At 37.5% G+C, this 16,633-nt stretch overlaps 1 protein-coding gene across 1 annotated transcript in view; it reads left to right on the top strand.

Moving 5' to 3' along the window:
• The window catches only part of LOC124790164 (brefeldin A-inhibited guanine nucleotide-exchange protein 1), a 281,977-nt gene that overhangs the window by 236,853 nt on the left and 28,491 nt on the right, over positions 1 to 16,633 (top strand). Inside the window, exon 25 of the mRNA XM_047257760.1 lies at positions 11,837 to 12,039. Within this exon, the coding sequence (XP_047113716.1) occupies positions 11,837 to 12,039 (203 nt within the window). The remainder of the gene's footprint in view (positions 1 to 11,836; positions 12,040 to 16,633) is intronic.

Raw genomic sequence — 16,633 nt, 5'->3', positions numbered from 1 at the left:
ATATGGTGAGGAGCAATCTATCCTTTTCACAGTATTGTCTGTTTGAGTGTTTATTATAGCTGTCTCTGTAACAAAAAAAAAAGTCAAGGTGTGAGTAGAACTCTCACACTGCAGGTTCCATACAGACTTGATTGTGTATCTAGACAGTTCATCCATTCCAGGAATTGAAAATCTCGATGATTTTTGCCTGTTATTGACATTGATACTTGCAAGATATCGGTTCTGAGGATTCCAAGGCTTTTGAGAATGTTTTAATTTCAAGTTTGAAGTCGGATAACAAATGACAAAAGTGTGTGTGTGTGTGTGTGTGTGTGTGTGTGTGTGTGTGTGTCATAATTAGTAACTAATAGTTTCTGGATTTTTCTCCTAGCCTGTACTGTGAAACCTTGCTTCTTGCCAAATTTTATGAGTCTAGGTCAACGGGAAGTATCCTATAGGTTTTGGTCAGGGAGTTTGTGCAAATCAAAAACTGTGACATAAATGGCTGTATCTTTTGATTTGATTTACACTGCTAAATTACCATTAACCTTAGTTTATGAATTAAATTTCAACTGGAAATGTCTACCTGTTCCTGAGAAAAAGGATTTTTGACAGATGGACAATATTGCTTTGGTGCATTGACTGCTGATATATAGATGCAGCAGAATCTGATTGTCAGGGCTACTACCCATTAGACACGTGTCAACTTTGTGATTTCAACTGTTCAGCCAAGTTTCTAATTCCTTTTTTCTACATGGTAATTCAGTGACAGTCTGTCAAGAACATATCATGCAAAAAATGGCAACAACTTGACTGAACACCCAAAACCATTACATTACTCAGTCATACCAAGAAAACTGGCCTTCATTAGATATGTTAAAATGAAATCAAGTTTACTCTTACAATCTGAAGTAAAATATTGGTAGGACACCCAATATAAACCTTCTGATACAAAATATCTCATCACAATTATACCATACATAACAAGTAAGTGGCTTTTAACAAGTGCTAAAGTTATATTACAATGCCCAGTACTTATCTGCACTACGCAATGCCTACGGTTGACATTTGAGTGTCGTGAACTTCGGCGTATTAGTTGTAAAAATGTTGTATCGAAATTTATGTTCCGTAACATGTTCTGTTATCCAAATTCATGTTCCCCGTCCAGGGGAAGACGGCAACATTTACTGATTATGGCTGTAGTGCCAGGACTCTCTAAAATGTGTACCGACTTTACCTCCTTTCCATTTCATAATAAACTACTAAATAAAATCTAACTCCAAGATAAGATCTATAACCTATTTTGACACCTACACAACATTTGCTGTCAGTGTATTACAAGAAACCATACTAAAAATTAGGTATTTTCAAGATATATGTCATCTGGTGTATGTTAGCTTCACTGCATGCTTATTTGTGTTTTCATTTCTGATCTTGCAACATAAATGTTTTTTTTGTGTATATTCAGTCCATAGTGTATGAGTTCATGAAACGAAACAATGATATTTCCTTGACATCATGGGTCTTGTGTCCTGTAATGTGATTGGCTGACGAAAGCAAAATTGAGCAGCCACCACTTTGTGTGCAAAGCTGATGTGCCACATTTGTTGGTTTTCATGTTTGTTACAAACAACTCTGTGGACAGGGCATCCACAGCTGTGGTAGTACATTGTATAGCAAGAACTCTGCAAACAGCTGTATCTTGATCAATTTTATTAACACATTTATCATTTTCATGGCTTATAGGAACATCATCAGGTGCGTATCTAAATGACGAGAAACTGAACCCTAATACGTCAAAGTAATACCAGAGCTGTAAGCACCTAATTATGAGTATAGATAAAAACACAAGTACACTTACAAAATTAAAATATGATAAAATTTAAACATAATGGTGGAGAATACAGAAGGCTCAATGTTCATAACAAAAACCATAATGTCTGTAAGGCGGATATTCAGTGTATAAAAGGATGGGCAGTGGAAAACCTACGTTTTTAGCATTTGTAGACTTAGAGAAAGCTTTTGACAATGTTGACTGGAATACTCTTTCAAATTCTAAAGGTGGCAGGGGTAAAATACAGGGAGCGAAAGGCTATTTACAATTTGTACAGAAACCAGATGGCAGTTACAAGAGTCGAGGGGCATGAAAGGGAAGCAGCGGTTGGGAAGGGAGTAAGACAGGGTTGTAGCCTCTCCCCGATGCTATTCAATCTGTATATTGAGCAAGCAGTAAAGGAAACAAAGGAAAAGTTCGGAGTAGGTATTAAAATCCATGGAGAAGAAATAAAAACTTTGAGGCTCGCCGATGAAATTGTAATTCTGTCAGAGACAGCAAAGGACTTGGAAAAGCAGTTGAACGGAATGGACAGTGTCTTGAAAGGAGGATATAAGATGAACATCAACAAAAGCAAAACGAGGATAATGGAATGTAGTCGAATTAAGTCGGGTGATGCTGAGGGAATTAGATTAGGAAATGAGACACTTAAAGTAGTAAAGGAGTTTTGCTATTTGGGGAGCAAAATAACTGATGATGGTCGAAGTAGAAAAGATATAAAATGTAGACTGGCAATGGCAAGGAAAGCGTTTCTGAAGAAGAGAAATTTGTTAACATCGAGTATAGATTTAAGTGTCAGGAAGTCGTTTCTGAAAGTATTTGTACAGAGTGTAGCCATGTATGGAAATGAAACATGGACGATAAATAGTTTAGACAAGAAGAGAATATAAGCTTTCGAAATGTGATGCTACAGAAGAATGCTGAAGATTAGATGGGTAGATCACATAACTAATGATGAAGTATTGAATAGAATTGGGGAGAAGAGAAGTATGTGGCACAACTTGACAAAAAGAAGGGACCGGTTAGTAGGAGATGTTCTGAGGCATCAAGGGATCACAAATTTGGCATTGGAGGGCAGCGTGGAGGGTAAAAATCGTAGAGGGAGACCAAGAGATGAATACACTAAGCAGATTCAGAAGGATGTGGGTTGCAGTACGTACTGGGAGATGAAGAAGCTTGTACAGGATAGGGTAGCATGGAGAGTTGCATCAAACCAGTCTCAGGACTGAAGACCACAACAAACAAACAGTGGAAAACATTCTGTGCCATGTAACAATGACATGCATATAACAAAAAAGTGAAAGTGAGATGAGATGCTGGACCAAAAGCAACATATCACTAAGGCAAGAACCAGAAGGCTTACCATCAAGTCAACACAACAGAAAGCAACCCAGGTGAGCTGCAGAAATCACTGGTTGCACTGTGTGCATCCAGGGTAAGACGGTGAAGCTGTTTGAGAAAGTTCAAGGGCTGCCTTGAGTACCTGCTTTCAAGAATATGACCGCTACGTGGTCAGTATATTTAAAAATTTAAGAATTTTACATAGGGAGAAAAAGAATCATACCCTTAATATTTTAGAAGGGGTAGAGATTGTGTGTAACATGAAATTGTATCCACAGCTCATATTGAACAACAACATTGAGCTATGACGCGGGGCATTTCATCCAATAATGACTGTACTTCGAGAGCCTAGTGGTTCCTTTAACCTTGTTTCCCCTTAAGGCATTTTTTAGTTTTGTAATATCTGTTCCTTACTGCGTGTTTGGTTGGGCCACCACTGTATGTACAATGTAATTTGCTCCTGTGTCTGTGTCCGGGTCTATCTTCTAGACTTTCCGTATATGGTATCTGCTTGTTGTATTACCCTTATTTTGTTAAGATTGATGAAACAGACCCACAAGTTTCATAGTAAGCTTAGAGTATTGTGAATGTGGTTCTGGTTTCTCCCCTCCCATGACATGGTTTGATTTCTTCCCACCCTTGTTATGGTGATGCTTATTGCTCCATTGTTGGTGGAACAGTTTCAAGACAGACCATCACTGCACCCTCTTGGACATTTTGTGTCCACCACTGATGCATGTTGTGACTGATACTTACTTTCCAGGTGGTTTCTGGAGCAGGATCCCATGAGCTTGGACACTGCCCTCCCCCAAACTGGATCTACGGGACAATGTCTGCCAACCACAGCTTCACAATATATCCCATCGCATTAGCCAACAAGCTTCTCCGGTACCAATGACATCAGTTTTGCTTCTGCCATCTTGGTTACCAGCCATCAATTTCTCACCCCCCTCCCACCCCCCCACCCCCCCCAAAAAAAAAAAAAAAAAAAAAAAAAAAAAAATCCCCAGATGGGACTCCTCTGCACTATGCACTAACTGTGTTGTTCTCACTGGTGCTGGGGCAGAAGGGGTGTAATGGTGGACCCTGTGTTAGCATGAAAATGGAATATCTTGCACGACATTGCTGTCAACAGCTATAGTGCTGCTACTCAGATTCTAATGGATAGTCTTTGTATTAGACAGAACTCTGATACGGTTGGACTTAATTTGCTTAGGATGTGGATTGAAGATTGCTTGCATTGGTTGTGAGTGGGCTCTTGTATTCATCCCTTGTAGTGAATAAACCCTGTTCTTTGTATGAGTGGATTGCCTTTTCACAAAATTTTGTATGTCTGTGATACAATTTTCAGTCCAGGTAATTTGTAACAAGTGAAACAGAAAAACGTATTTTTTCTCTTCACAACAACTCAGTTGTTCTTGACTGATTGATGTTTAGTTCGCCTCTGAGTCAGTAAGCTCCTTCACTTTCACCCAAAACTCATGTCCCAAATTTTTGCTTTATAAATTGCAAGCTTAATGCATATTGTGCTATTTTCAGACTCTCAATATCCTACAGTTGTTCACAAGCAAATAATACTCACAAGAACTCAGGCACAATACAGTCACAAAAACAAACTTGCTAATAGCGCAACTTACTCCACAAACGCTATCAGCAAGCAAAGAAACTAAAGATAATGGGACATTTTCCAAGCACTTAATTCCTCGAATCACTTGTGATAGTCTTACTATGTCGTGACACTTACATTACCGTATTTTAATGCACTCTACCGAGATAGAATTGCCAGTATTAGAAACAAAAATAAATAAATAAATCTTGAACACTATTGAAACATTAATGTTGATTTATGACTCATCAGTGCACATAAGACATATACAGAGACAGGATTCTGTAGTGGGGGTTCAGTAGTTCTGTTGATTCCCTTTTGTTCCGACCAACAGAACTTGCGATTTGTGTGGATGATGTTAGGAAATCATTAGGCCAAACTAATCCTTTGGTAGTCTTATAAGAGCTGTACTTCGTAGAAGCCATTATCTCCAGTGTCTGCTACATGGTTGCCTGTGGAATATAAAACTGCATACATGCATGATGTACTGCACGAGTACGGTCCGAGACCTGGCCTGTGTCAACGCTGCTCATAATGTCTCAGCTTCGGTCATTTCTTCTAGGAAGTACTTGGAAGAGCATGACATTTCATTTAACAGCGTGTGCGGCATTTTTCGCACCAGTTTGACGTTCTTCAGTAGTGAGAATCATGTCAGGCTGCTTGTCTTAAGCTATTTGTTTGTGGCATAAAGGAAGTTCACATTCCGGTGGTTGTTTGCACAAAAAGAGGCAGTCTAGCAATCTGTCAACATGTAAAGTAGCAAGTTATTAGGAAATAACATTTGATGCAGTAAGGCACGCAGCTGTGTAGCACGGTGGCTTCAGAATGGCTATGTTTTTTCTTCGCTCTGACTCGCAGCACAGCTGACGCTACCAGCCGTGAGAATGGTCGCAAGTAACATTCAGTCGGTACGCAAATTCATACACACATACACCCCCCCTCCCCGCCCTACAAATCTAAATAAACTATAGTAATTATAATCTGATTTTGTTCAAACTTGGTACGCGATCTTTTGTTATTAAGGAAGGGATCCTGTCAAAATTTCAGATTTTTATCTATTATAGTTATGGAGATTGAGAAAATTACTTAAATGTCCTAAAACTGACACATTTCAAAACTCAGTTAGGAACAATAATCAAATGTGTCATATTATCATCTGAACTCATAACAAAGCTCACAGTATATAAAATCACTTAAGTGGAATTTTCTTTTCAAAACTTCAATTACTCTACATTACGTGGTATAAAAAATCATTCAAAATTATTATTTGTTTATTATGTTGTTGTGTGAATACATGGGAATGAATGAGAGAGTGTATGTGGGACATACGTTAAAACTTAATGTCATTTTACGTAAAACCTTATATAATTGAACCCTGGGAAAATTGGGTTGCAACCATGATGCTGATGACATAAGTCTATGTGTGCTTGCTTTTGTAAGAGAGCGGCCAGAATAAAAGTTTGAAGAAGGAATAAGTTTCTATATTAATTTAAAGAATATTTTGCATTTCATTCTACTTTATTAAACAATTTATTAGAAATTAAAATTGTAATGACGTAAATGACGTATCTCATTAGTGACTGGCTGGCTAAGGCACATTTTGCTGCGAGAATGATCTGGAAGGATCATTCTGATTGGTCATTCAGATCAATAGCCAGTCATAATTAAGCAGTTCCCACTTGCACATAGTTAGATTGGCAGAAAGGAGAGGAGCAACAAGAGAGTCGCTCACTAACTTGCTTCAAGGTAACACCGTGCTAGATCTCTCTGTGAAAATAGTATGTAAAATGAAGAACTAGGGAGTTAATTGTGATAAGAACATGTCATGACTAAAATGGCTTAAGTTATGAACATTTTGATGACAGTGTGATATTTCTGAATTATTTAGTTGAAGCTTTATGAGTGTGTGGAATTTTCGGCCATACTGACAGTTCCATGTGGTATATCCCGTGTTCTTTATGGAATACTTTGGCGAGCACTTCTAACATAAAGACCACTGAAATGACCGAATGTTCAGCTCACTAATAGTGGTGGGTCAGTGACTGTTAGACCACAAATTTAACCGGAATTCTGCCTGCTTTTACGTGTAAAATATGTTGGATAAACAGTGAACTTGGAATGATAGAGCATTTGCATTATTAAATGCACACTCGATAGCTATTTTGTATGCTTCCTTATGAATAAAAAGGCGTTAATAGAATTTCCAAATGCTTAATGCAATTAAACTGCATTCTCCTACTGCCCGAAATTTGTGAAAATGAACTTACAGGAACTAATTTGCAACTTGAGTTACGTGGAATCCTTGTGGTAGATATTAGGTAGTGGTTTCATCAACGCTGCTTTACACTGCCTAGCGTGTATCTGCTACTGCGGAGTGAAGAGACTTCGGAAGAAAGAAATATATAGAGGTAGGTCAACTTTTCTATGAAAGTGACAGAGAGAGAGAGAGAGAGAGAGAGAGAGAGAGAGAGAGAGAGAGACGAAAGAACGGCTGACCGACCCCACCCCACTGCAATTGGTGCATCGGTGAGCTTTGTTATGACCTCAGATGATAATAAAAGACATTTGGTTATTGTTCCTAACTGAGTTTTGAAATATAAGTGTTGGTTTTAGGACATTTAAGTAATTTTCTCAATCTCCATAACTATAATAGATAAAAATCTGAAATTTTTACAGGATCTCTTCTTTAATAACAAAAGATTAAGTACCAAGTTTGAACAAAATCGGATGATAATTACTATGGTTTATTTAGATTCATAGGGGGCATGAATTTTCGTACCAACTGAATGTTGCTCGAGACCATTCTCACGGCTGGTAGCATCAGCTCTGCTGTGAGTCGGAGCGAAGAAAAAACATAGCCATCCTGAAGCCACTGTGCTACACGACTGCATGCCTTACTGCATCGGATGTTATTTCATAATAACTTGCTACGTTACAAAAACAAGTCTTTAAAAATAAGTGAGAATGACAGAATAGAAAGATGAGAATTCTCAATATCAGTATTCAGTCGCATGATTGACAGGTAGTGGAAATTTGTCATGGAACATAATTACAACACAATGTAGAAAGAATTTAAAGATTTAGTTGACAGTGAAAGAGCAAAATATTATGATGATTGACAGAAAATTTGTAAGGGATTCATTGTTCTGTTCATCATGAAGCACTTTGTGTTAAATTTCCGGGCTTGGAGAACATGATGAATAAAAATCAGATTATATGCATTTGCATGTTGCATATTTGCCTCCTTTTCACCAGTTATTGCATATTTTAACTAAAAACTAGTGACAATGCACATTTTCACTCTATGTTTATAATATTTTAAAAATTTAGATGGGTGATCTCTAGCTCAATGTAGTTTTCAAGTCTCACAGATTGGCCGCAACGTAGAACTGCTTGCAATCGCAAACCTTGAGGCCACTGCCTAACAAAGTCATTTCAGAAAAGAAACAGGAACAGGCAGACAGAGTCAATGCTCTTGTGCCTTCTCCTCCAGTTAATCCCCTTTGCTGTCATACCGTACTCTTCGGTAACAGTTAAATTAAACTATGCAAGCTTTTCGTTGCATATCCATTGTTTCAGTTTCTGTTTGCTCATACACAGTTGAACGTGTAGGGTGTAATGTGTTGTTCACCATGCTGCCCGAAAAAAAGAAACATTATTTCGTGAATAGCTGACCATTCTGGAACATTTACATATGATATATGATGCAATTGTTTTATTGTCGAGTTTGGGAGAAAAGCGTTTCGTACAAAAAAAATGTTTCAAATAGACAAGCTTGTCAAGACAAGTCTTCATATTGCAGAAATGCAGAAGAAAGGATCACAACAATAACTTCTGACAACAGCAACTTGCAATAGCAGGGATTTGTCAAAAGATAACCAAAAACATCGGTTTAACATGGATCTATGTAAAGCATTCATTGCAAGCAATATTCCTCTTCACAAACTTACAAAACCTGTCCTCAAAGATTTGCTGCGCAATTATTGCTTAAATCAAAATATACCAGATGAATCAACATTGCGTAAAAACTACGTTCCGACAATTTACGTAAATGTTCTGGAAGAAATATGCAATGAACTCAAGGACAGCATCATCTGGATTTTAGTTGGTGAAACTACAGACACTTGCAGCCATTACATTGCAAATTTAATTGTTGGTGCTTCCTATTTAGTGTCTTGCAAAGACTTGAAAAAATAACTCATTTTACAATCACCAGATTTGTGAATGAGGATATTAGAAAAATATTTCCAGAATCTCCTGCAGATGAAAGGGTGTTCATGTTTATCTCAGATGCTGCTCCGTATATGATCAAACAGGAAAAGCCCTCAGAGTATTTTATCCCAATTTGGTTCATGTGATGTGCTTTGCCCAGTACATTGCCTTGCTGAAGAAGTACATTCCATGGAGAAAGAAAGAAAGTGTTTCTAAAGGCTGCGTCGAAGCTGTGTCGTTTTACAATGAACATTTTGAGGCCATTAATGGGGTAGTAAACTACTTAGATAGTGCAGAGGCTTTGGCAGTTTGCCAGTGCAAGGAAGCTTTTAATGATTCTGGTATTAAAAAAGACATTACTGTGATTAGCACTCATTTTTCCCATATACCTGCAAGTACTAAAAAGCTTTAAACTCAAGGTTTGGTGTTGAATGAATCTGTTCAGTTAATGAATAAAATAATTTTAGTGAACTCATCTTTGCCAGAGGTATTCCCAAGAAAAGTTTGAAAACATTTTAAACAATAACCAAGGCTTTAAACCCTTGTGCCAAATTGATAGTTTTATTAATGGGATGGGTAAACTTTTTTTTTTACCAGAAGCAATAAGTGCCAACATAGCACCCAAATTCAAATACTGCCCAGCTACCTCAGTTGATGTAGAACAGTCCTCTTCTGCTTATAAAAATGTTTTGAGTGATCGAAGACACAATCTTACTACTGAACATTTGGAACAGTACTAGGTCGCTTATGTTTACAATAGTAGAAAAATGTGAAATAAATTGTAAATGATGCTTTGGTCCAATAGTATTAATTAAAAGTTAATGCTGTCCAAAAAAATTCATGATTGCATGTTGTTTTTTAAATATAATATTACAGAGTTTTTGAGTGTGGCCCCTGCATGCAGTATATCTCGAAGTTGCTCCAGTACATATCAGTTGTTTCGCTGCGAGTCGCTCACATCACATCTGCTTGTTAGCAACAAAAATAGCAAAGAATGAACAATTCTTGAAATGTGGTATGCGTCCCCATTTTGAAAATTTTTAGAAAATAATCTCAGGAAGGACCCCTTCCTAACCTCTACCAGAAAGTATTTAGAAAATGATATCAGCATTCTAAATGTAGCGATTTTTCACATGGCCGGTGTTCTCTCTCATAATTGATATGCACAGGTTCAACTTTGAGATATAATGCACATAGTAACTACCATGTTTTTATTATTATTTGATCTTGCATATTTCGACACTTTTCATGCATTTTTTAATGTTTTTATTATGCATATAATCCGGCCTGTAGTGATGAAATTGGTGGCTTGAACAGTAAATTTTTTTGAAGTTTTATGCGGTATTACACTGTCAGTTGCAAAGCATATGGAGACTTTATATATTACTGCAAAGTATGTGGGTTAAGTTAAAGTGCATGTCTGAAATGATTTTTTGATTTGAAACCTGCTATTGGTGACATTCTGAATGAAAAAGGAGAGTTTGAACAAAAATTAGAAAATCTGGAATGGATTGCAGACCACATATTTTAAGTAGACTTGACTGCCCACTCCTCATAGTAAGATATTGCTAGGTGAGAAACAACTTAACTCTGATTTGATAGGGATTTATTTAAAAAGAAAATCTCATTATGGAAGAGAGAAATTCTGACAAAAAACATTCCCAAAGCTCACTATAATTTTACAGAATTAATTGTGGCAGTCAAATAATTACAAGGATAATTTTCTACACACTTTGAGGACACTGCCAATCTTACATTTGTTTTTGAGCAGCTTTTTTTGAGACTGCTTGCTATTTCAGTTGAAAGTGCAGATGAAATTGATCGATCTACAGTGTAAGTCCAGTTTAAAAGACAAATACTTTTATGTTAAAACTGTCCAGGAGTTTTACGTTGTTTTCCTTGGGAAGAGTTTCCACATTTCCATAATGGGGTTGCAAACATGATACAATACTTTGGTTAAAATATGTGTGTGAAAGGCTTTTGTTTTATTTATGAAACTAGATAAGTTAGTATTACAAGGTAACCTGACAGGCAAAAATCTGCAAAACTGTCTGCATGTCACCAGTTTCTACCAGATAAAAATTTTGTTTTGTTTGTGATTTGTGTTTTTGATAAATATGAAACCATGCAGGCTGTCTGTTGTTCCTTGCATAACTGCATTGTCATTTAAATGTGGTGCATTCACAGTTTACCCTTCACTCCCTCCTCCCCCTCCTCCTCCCCCTCCTCCTCCCCCTCCTCCTCCCCCTCCTCCTCCCCCTCCTCCTCCCCCTCCTCCTCCCCCTCCTCCCCCTGTAGACTGTGTGGTGTGGTAGTGGTGGGAAGTGTGCAACCAGGCAAGAGAGCTCTGCATATGTGCAAGAGCACTGCATGTGTGCAGAATTCTTGGCTGTTCCTGCTCTACTATATGGAGCTAACCAGCATTTCAATGTTTCACCTTAAGACTAGCTATTACTTGTTCAAAAAACAACACAATATCAGCAGTTTCAAAAATGTTGAGTGTCATTTAAATCTGTGGCGGAAATATTTCATTTGTACCCTGATAATTGAAATTCTGTAATTCATTATTGTGAAATATATTTTATGGCAGCCCCACATCAGAGGCTGTTCCATAAGTAATGATGAATATGTTAACAGAATGTAAAAACTCTAAACTCCTTTCATGCGATTACAGAATGTTACAAAATTCCAGTTGTTTGGAATCCAGTCTTATTTCATAATTTATTTATCCGTCAGCCACGTTCCAGTTGCTCCTGATACAGTATCCATTTAAACAGGCACTCTGTTTGTGTGTAATGTTCTCGATTTTCTTGTGTGAAAGCTTAAGGTATACCCTGATTTTTAACTGATCTCTCTTCTTTCAGATAATGAACAACTGGCACGTTCAGGTACAAATTGTCTGGAGAATCTAGTCAATTCTAATGGTTTGAAGTTCTCGGATTCCACATGGGAGAAGACTTGCCAGTGTATGCTGGACATATTTAACTGCACTATACCCCATGCTCTTTTAAGCTGGAGACCAGAAGATGCACATGAGGGCAAAGAGTCTGATATGGATATTATTACGGTAACATGCTAATATGATTTTTTTTTTAATTTCATTTACTGCAAGCAAATAAATAAATCCCTAATAAAAACTTTACAGTTGGTATGAGGATCAAATATGGGCTGTTGGCAGTAAAAAATATTTCCTTCTCACTGTATCTCAAGTGAACAATGTAGGAAAAGACAGGTTTGCTACTTACCGTAAAGAAGACATGTTAAGTTGCAGACAGGCACAATCATTATAGACAACATAAAGCTTTGGGACACAGCCATCATCAGTTAAAGATACACACACCATTCATATACACAAACAAGTACACCTCATGCACACATGATGTCAAACTCCAGCATCTTGGAGTTGGCCATCATGTGTGCATGAGGTGTACTTGTTTGTGTATATGAATGGTGTGTGTGTGTGTGTGTGTGTGTGTGTGTGTGTGTGTGTGTGTGTGTGTGTGTGTGTGTGTGTTAGTTACTGATGAAAGCTGTGGCCGAAAGCTTTATGGTAAGTATTTTTTAATTGTGCTTGCCTGCAACTCGACGTGTCTTCTTTACGGTAAGTAGCAATCTGTCTTTTCCTACATTGTCGATATTCCTACCTGGAGTTTCCATTGTTTGATTATACCTCAACAGAAACACATAAGACTAATGTTGATAATACTCTAATTGCTTCCTTTTTTCCTTGAATGTACTAATACCTTTGTTTTTATGTAGCTGTATTCCCCCTGGGATATTTGTAATTGTCATATTTGTTATATAGTAATAAATTTGTATAAGATGTAGAAATGAGAATTTTTTTCAAAATAAAATTCAGCTATTGGTTGCAAATATATTTATATACAAAATGTACTTCTTACACTTCACATAAAGATTTTTAATATCCCTAATGTTATAGGCTTCAGAAGATGACAAATTAATTTGTCAAAACCGGTAAAATGTATTAAAGATATATTTGCAACTGATGACTGAATTTTATTCTGAAAAATATATACTACAGTACCATTCCACAATAAAACTTCCAAAATATACTACAGTTGCTGAAAATTACGGCCCTGAATAAAGTAAGAAATGAGATTCATAACTGCAACATATTGGGTATAGTGGGACAGCAACTCATTTTTAGATTGTGATGCAAAAAGAGACATATCTTCTGGTAAACCTTCCGGGATGTAAGGTCGTGGTCCATGAAACTCTTCAGCTCCTAACGTTTCGTCCAGAGCTGAAGAGTTTCATGGACCACGACCTTACATCCCGGAAGGTTTACCAGAAGATATGTCATCCGGTCGTGAAAGCCTTCATACTATGATCAAAAAGAGACAACCAGAGTTGCAGAGATACTGGCAGAAGTAAAGCTGTGAGGACCGGACGTGAGTCGTGCTTCGGGAGCTCAGATGGCAGAGCACTTGCCCGCGAAAGGCAAAGGTCCCGAGTTCGAGTTTCGGTCAGGCACACAGTTTTAATCTGCCAGGAAGTTTCAATTAAAATTGATGTTTATTTAGTCGGTGACAGGTTTCAGGCTACGCCCATTCTAAAACCAACCAATGTTTGCAAAGTAAAATATCCACCAATGTTTGTGAAATAAAATGTCCATCAAAATGGCAGTAAACAAAGTTCTTACATGTGCGAATGGTCCCAACTGTGTTCATTAACAAACATTATAGTTGGGGTCATAACCATACACTATGTGATCAAAAGTATCCAGACACCCCCAAAAAATACGTTTTTCATATTAGGTGCATTATGCTGCCAGGTACTCCATATCAATGACCTCAGTAGTCATTAGACATCGTGAAAGAGCAGAATGGGGCACTCCGCGGAACTCGCAGACTTTGAACGTGGTCAGGTGGTTGGGTGTCACTTGTCTCATATGCCAGTACGCGAGATCTCCACACTCCTAAACATCCATAGGTCCACTGTTTCTGATGTGATAGTGAAGTGGAAACGTGAAGGGACATGTACAGCACAAAAGTTTACAGGCCAACTTCGTCTGTTGACTGACAGACCGCCAACAGTTGAAGAGGGTCATAACATGTAATTGGCAGACATCTATCCAGACCATCAAACAGGAATCCAAACTGCATCAGGATCCATTGCAAGTGCTAAGACAGTTGGTGGGAGGTAAGAAAACTTGGATTTCATGGTTGAGCAGCTGCCCATAAGTCACACATCACACTGGTAAATGCCAAACACTGCCTCACTTGGTGTAAGGAGCATAAACATTGGATGATTGAACAGTGGAAAAATGTTGTGTGGAGTGACGAATCATGGTACAAAGTGTAGCGATCCGATGACAGAGTGTGGGTATAGGGGGCCTACACCCCTTGTTGATTTCCGTGACACCGTCACAACACAGGCCTACATTGATGTTTTAAGCACCTTCTTGCTTCCCACTGTTGAAGAGCAATTTGGGGATGGCAATGGCATGTTTCAACATGATCGAGTACCTGTTTATAATACACGGCCTGTGGTGGAGTGGTTACACCACAATAACATCCCTATAATGGACTGGCCTGCACAGAGTCCTGACTGGAATTCTATAGAACACCTTTGGGATGTTTTGGAATGCCAATTCGTGCCAAGCCTCACCAACTGACGTCAATACCTCTCCTTAGTGCAGCACTCCATGAAGAATGGGGTACCATTCCCCAATAAAACTTCCAACATCTGACTGAATGTATGCCTGCGAGAGTGGAAGCTGTTATCAGGGCTAAGGGTGAGCCAATACCATATTGAATTCCAGCATTACCGATGGAGAGTGCCACGAACATGTGTCATTTTCAACCATGTATCTGGATACTTTTGATCACGTAGTAAATGTACACACTTCATTTACCGCTATTTTGACAGGCAATTTACTTGGCAAATATTGATTGGTTTGAGAATGGTCTTATTCCAAAACTGGTCACCAACTTTATGAACACCCATTTTAGTTGCAACTCTGAGTGTCCGTTTTTTGCAAAAATAAGAGGTTGCTTGTGATGAGTGTTACAAATTTTTGACAGAAGAAGACTCATCTGATTTCTGGTATAATATCATCACTACATTATCAATCAAGGCACAAATGGATAAATGTGAAAATTATTGAATAATACGTTGCGTTGCTTAAATTTGTAAATTTCTGACCAGCTTAATGTTCAGAACAAAGTTAAGTAAATGCAATAGACAAAAATTTGTTTAGCATCAGATTGAATAAATGTACTAGAAAAGCAGCTGTTATTTTGCACTTAGGAATGGAATGTAAGAAAATGCAGTAACAGATCATTATGATGCTCTTAAAGTATGATGCTCTTCAAGAGTCCATGACTAAATTGTGTATACAAAAAAACCATTCTAAATAGAAAGTGATTTTTGGGCTTTTAGTTGGTAGCTTCTGCAAAAATAAGATAATATACAGTAGGCATTCTATGTATTTGAAAAATAAATGCCTTTGTTATGCCAAAAACTGAAGTAATTCATGCAGTAAAAAGACAAACCACATTTTGAAATGTGCAGACTTAATGTTTTCTTTAAAGACACAATGGAAACTAGAGTAATAAGATTAGGTTTTGGAGGAACATTCTAACCCACTGTCTTCTACGATGTCATCTATTCTCTTATCAACACCCAAATATCTGAAATGATGTAATACTATCAACAAAAAGAGAAGATGCAATGTTGACATAGGACTTGTATTGAGGGCGACTGATGTTCAAATCCCCATTTCAACGTCCAGTCTTAGGTTTTCTGTGGTTTCTCTAAACTGTTTAAGGCAAATGCTGGGATAGTCCCTTTGAAAGGTAATGATCATTTTCATTTTTTATCCTCCTTCCGTATGAATTTTTGCTCCATCTCTAATGATATTGTTGTTGCCAGGACAATAGATTGTAATTTTTTTTCTTCGTATTATTATCTTCAATTGGAATATAATTATGAAGGTGAACATCATCTAGTTTTTCACAGACTGCCTGCCAGACTTCACACAAAAATTTCAAATCATACACACACTCATTTAAAAAAAAAAAAAAAAAAATCTTTCAGAAACAGGTTTAGACAACTTGAGGTACTAGTGCACACGATCCAACTAAAATAAAACTCATTATATTCAGTAGATTTATAAGCCTCACTGACACTGACACATCAACATATTATGGAAGATACTTTCAATAAAACTGTTTTGTCACTTTTAAGATTCCTGGATCCTTGCACAATATGTTCATGTACATATTTGGAGGAAGGAAAGCAAGTACATTGTTTTGTAGTATAACATCTTTTAGGTGGCCAGCACATTTGTCTACAAGAAACAATCTCATGATTTTCTTTGATTATTTACAAAGAGTAATTATGAACTTCTAATTATCACCTCAAAAAAATAAAACTGCAACCATGAAGCTTTGTGATGGGTTAGTCCTCCTCTACAGATTCACATTACACTGCAACAAATTTTTTCTAATGACTAGTTGTTGGGCAGGGAAGTCTGTATTTTGGCTGTTCAGGAAATGTTCTACCTCGAAAATGAGCTTGTCATCATGATGGAAATGCCCAACACACATTGGGTGGGGGGAGGTCAAATTTAATAGGCCCAAAAGCAACATGTGTCACTCAGTTCGCTGCAGATTGAGCTGGGGACCATATTGTGC

The sequence above is a fragment of the Schistocerca piceifrons genome, chromosome 3 (assembly GCF_021461385.2).
Source record: "Schistocerca piceifrons isolate TAMUIC-IGC-003096 chromosome 3, iqSchPice1.1, whole genome shotgun sequence".
NCBI classification, from domain to species: Eukaryota; Metazoa; Arthropoda; class Insecta; order Orthoptera; family Acrididae; genus Schistocerca; species Schistocerca piceifrons.
The sequence above is the reverse complement of the archived record's forward strand: the minus strand, read 5'-3'. Positions and strand labels throughout refer to the sequence as shown.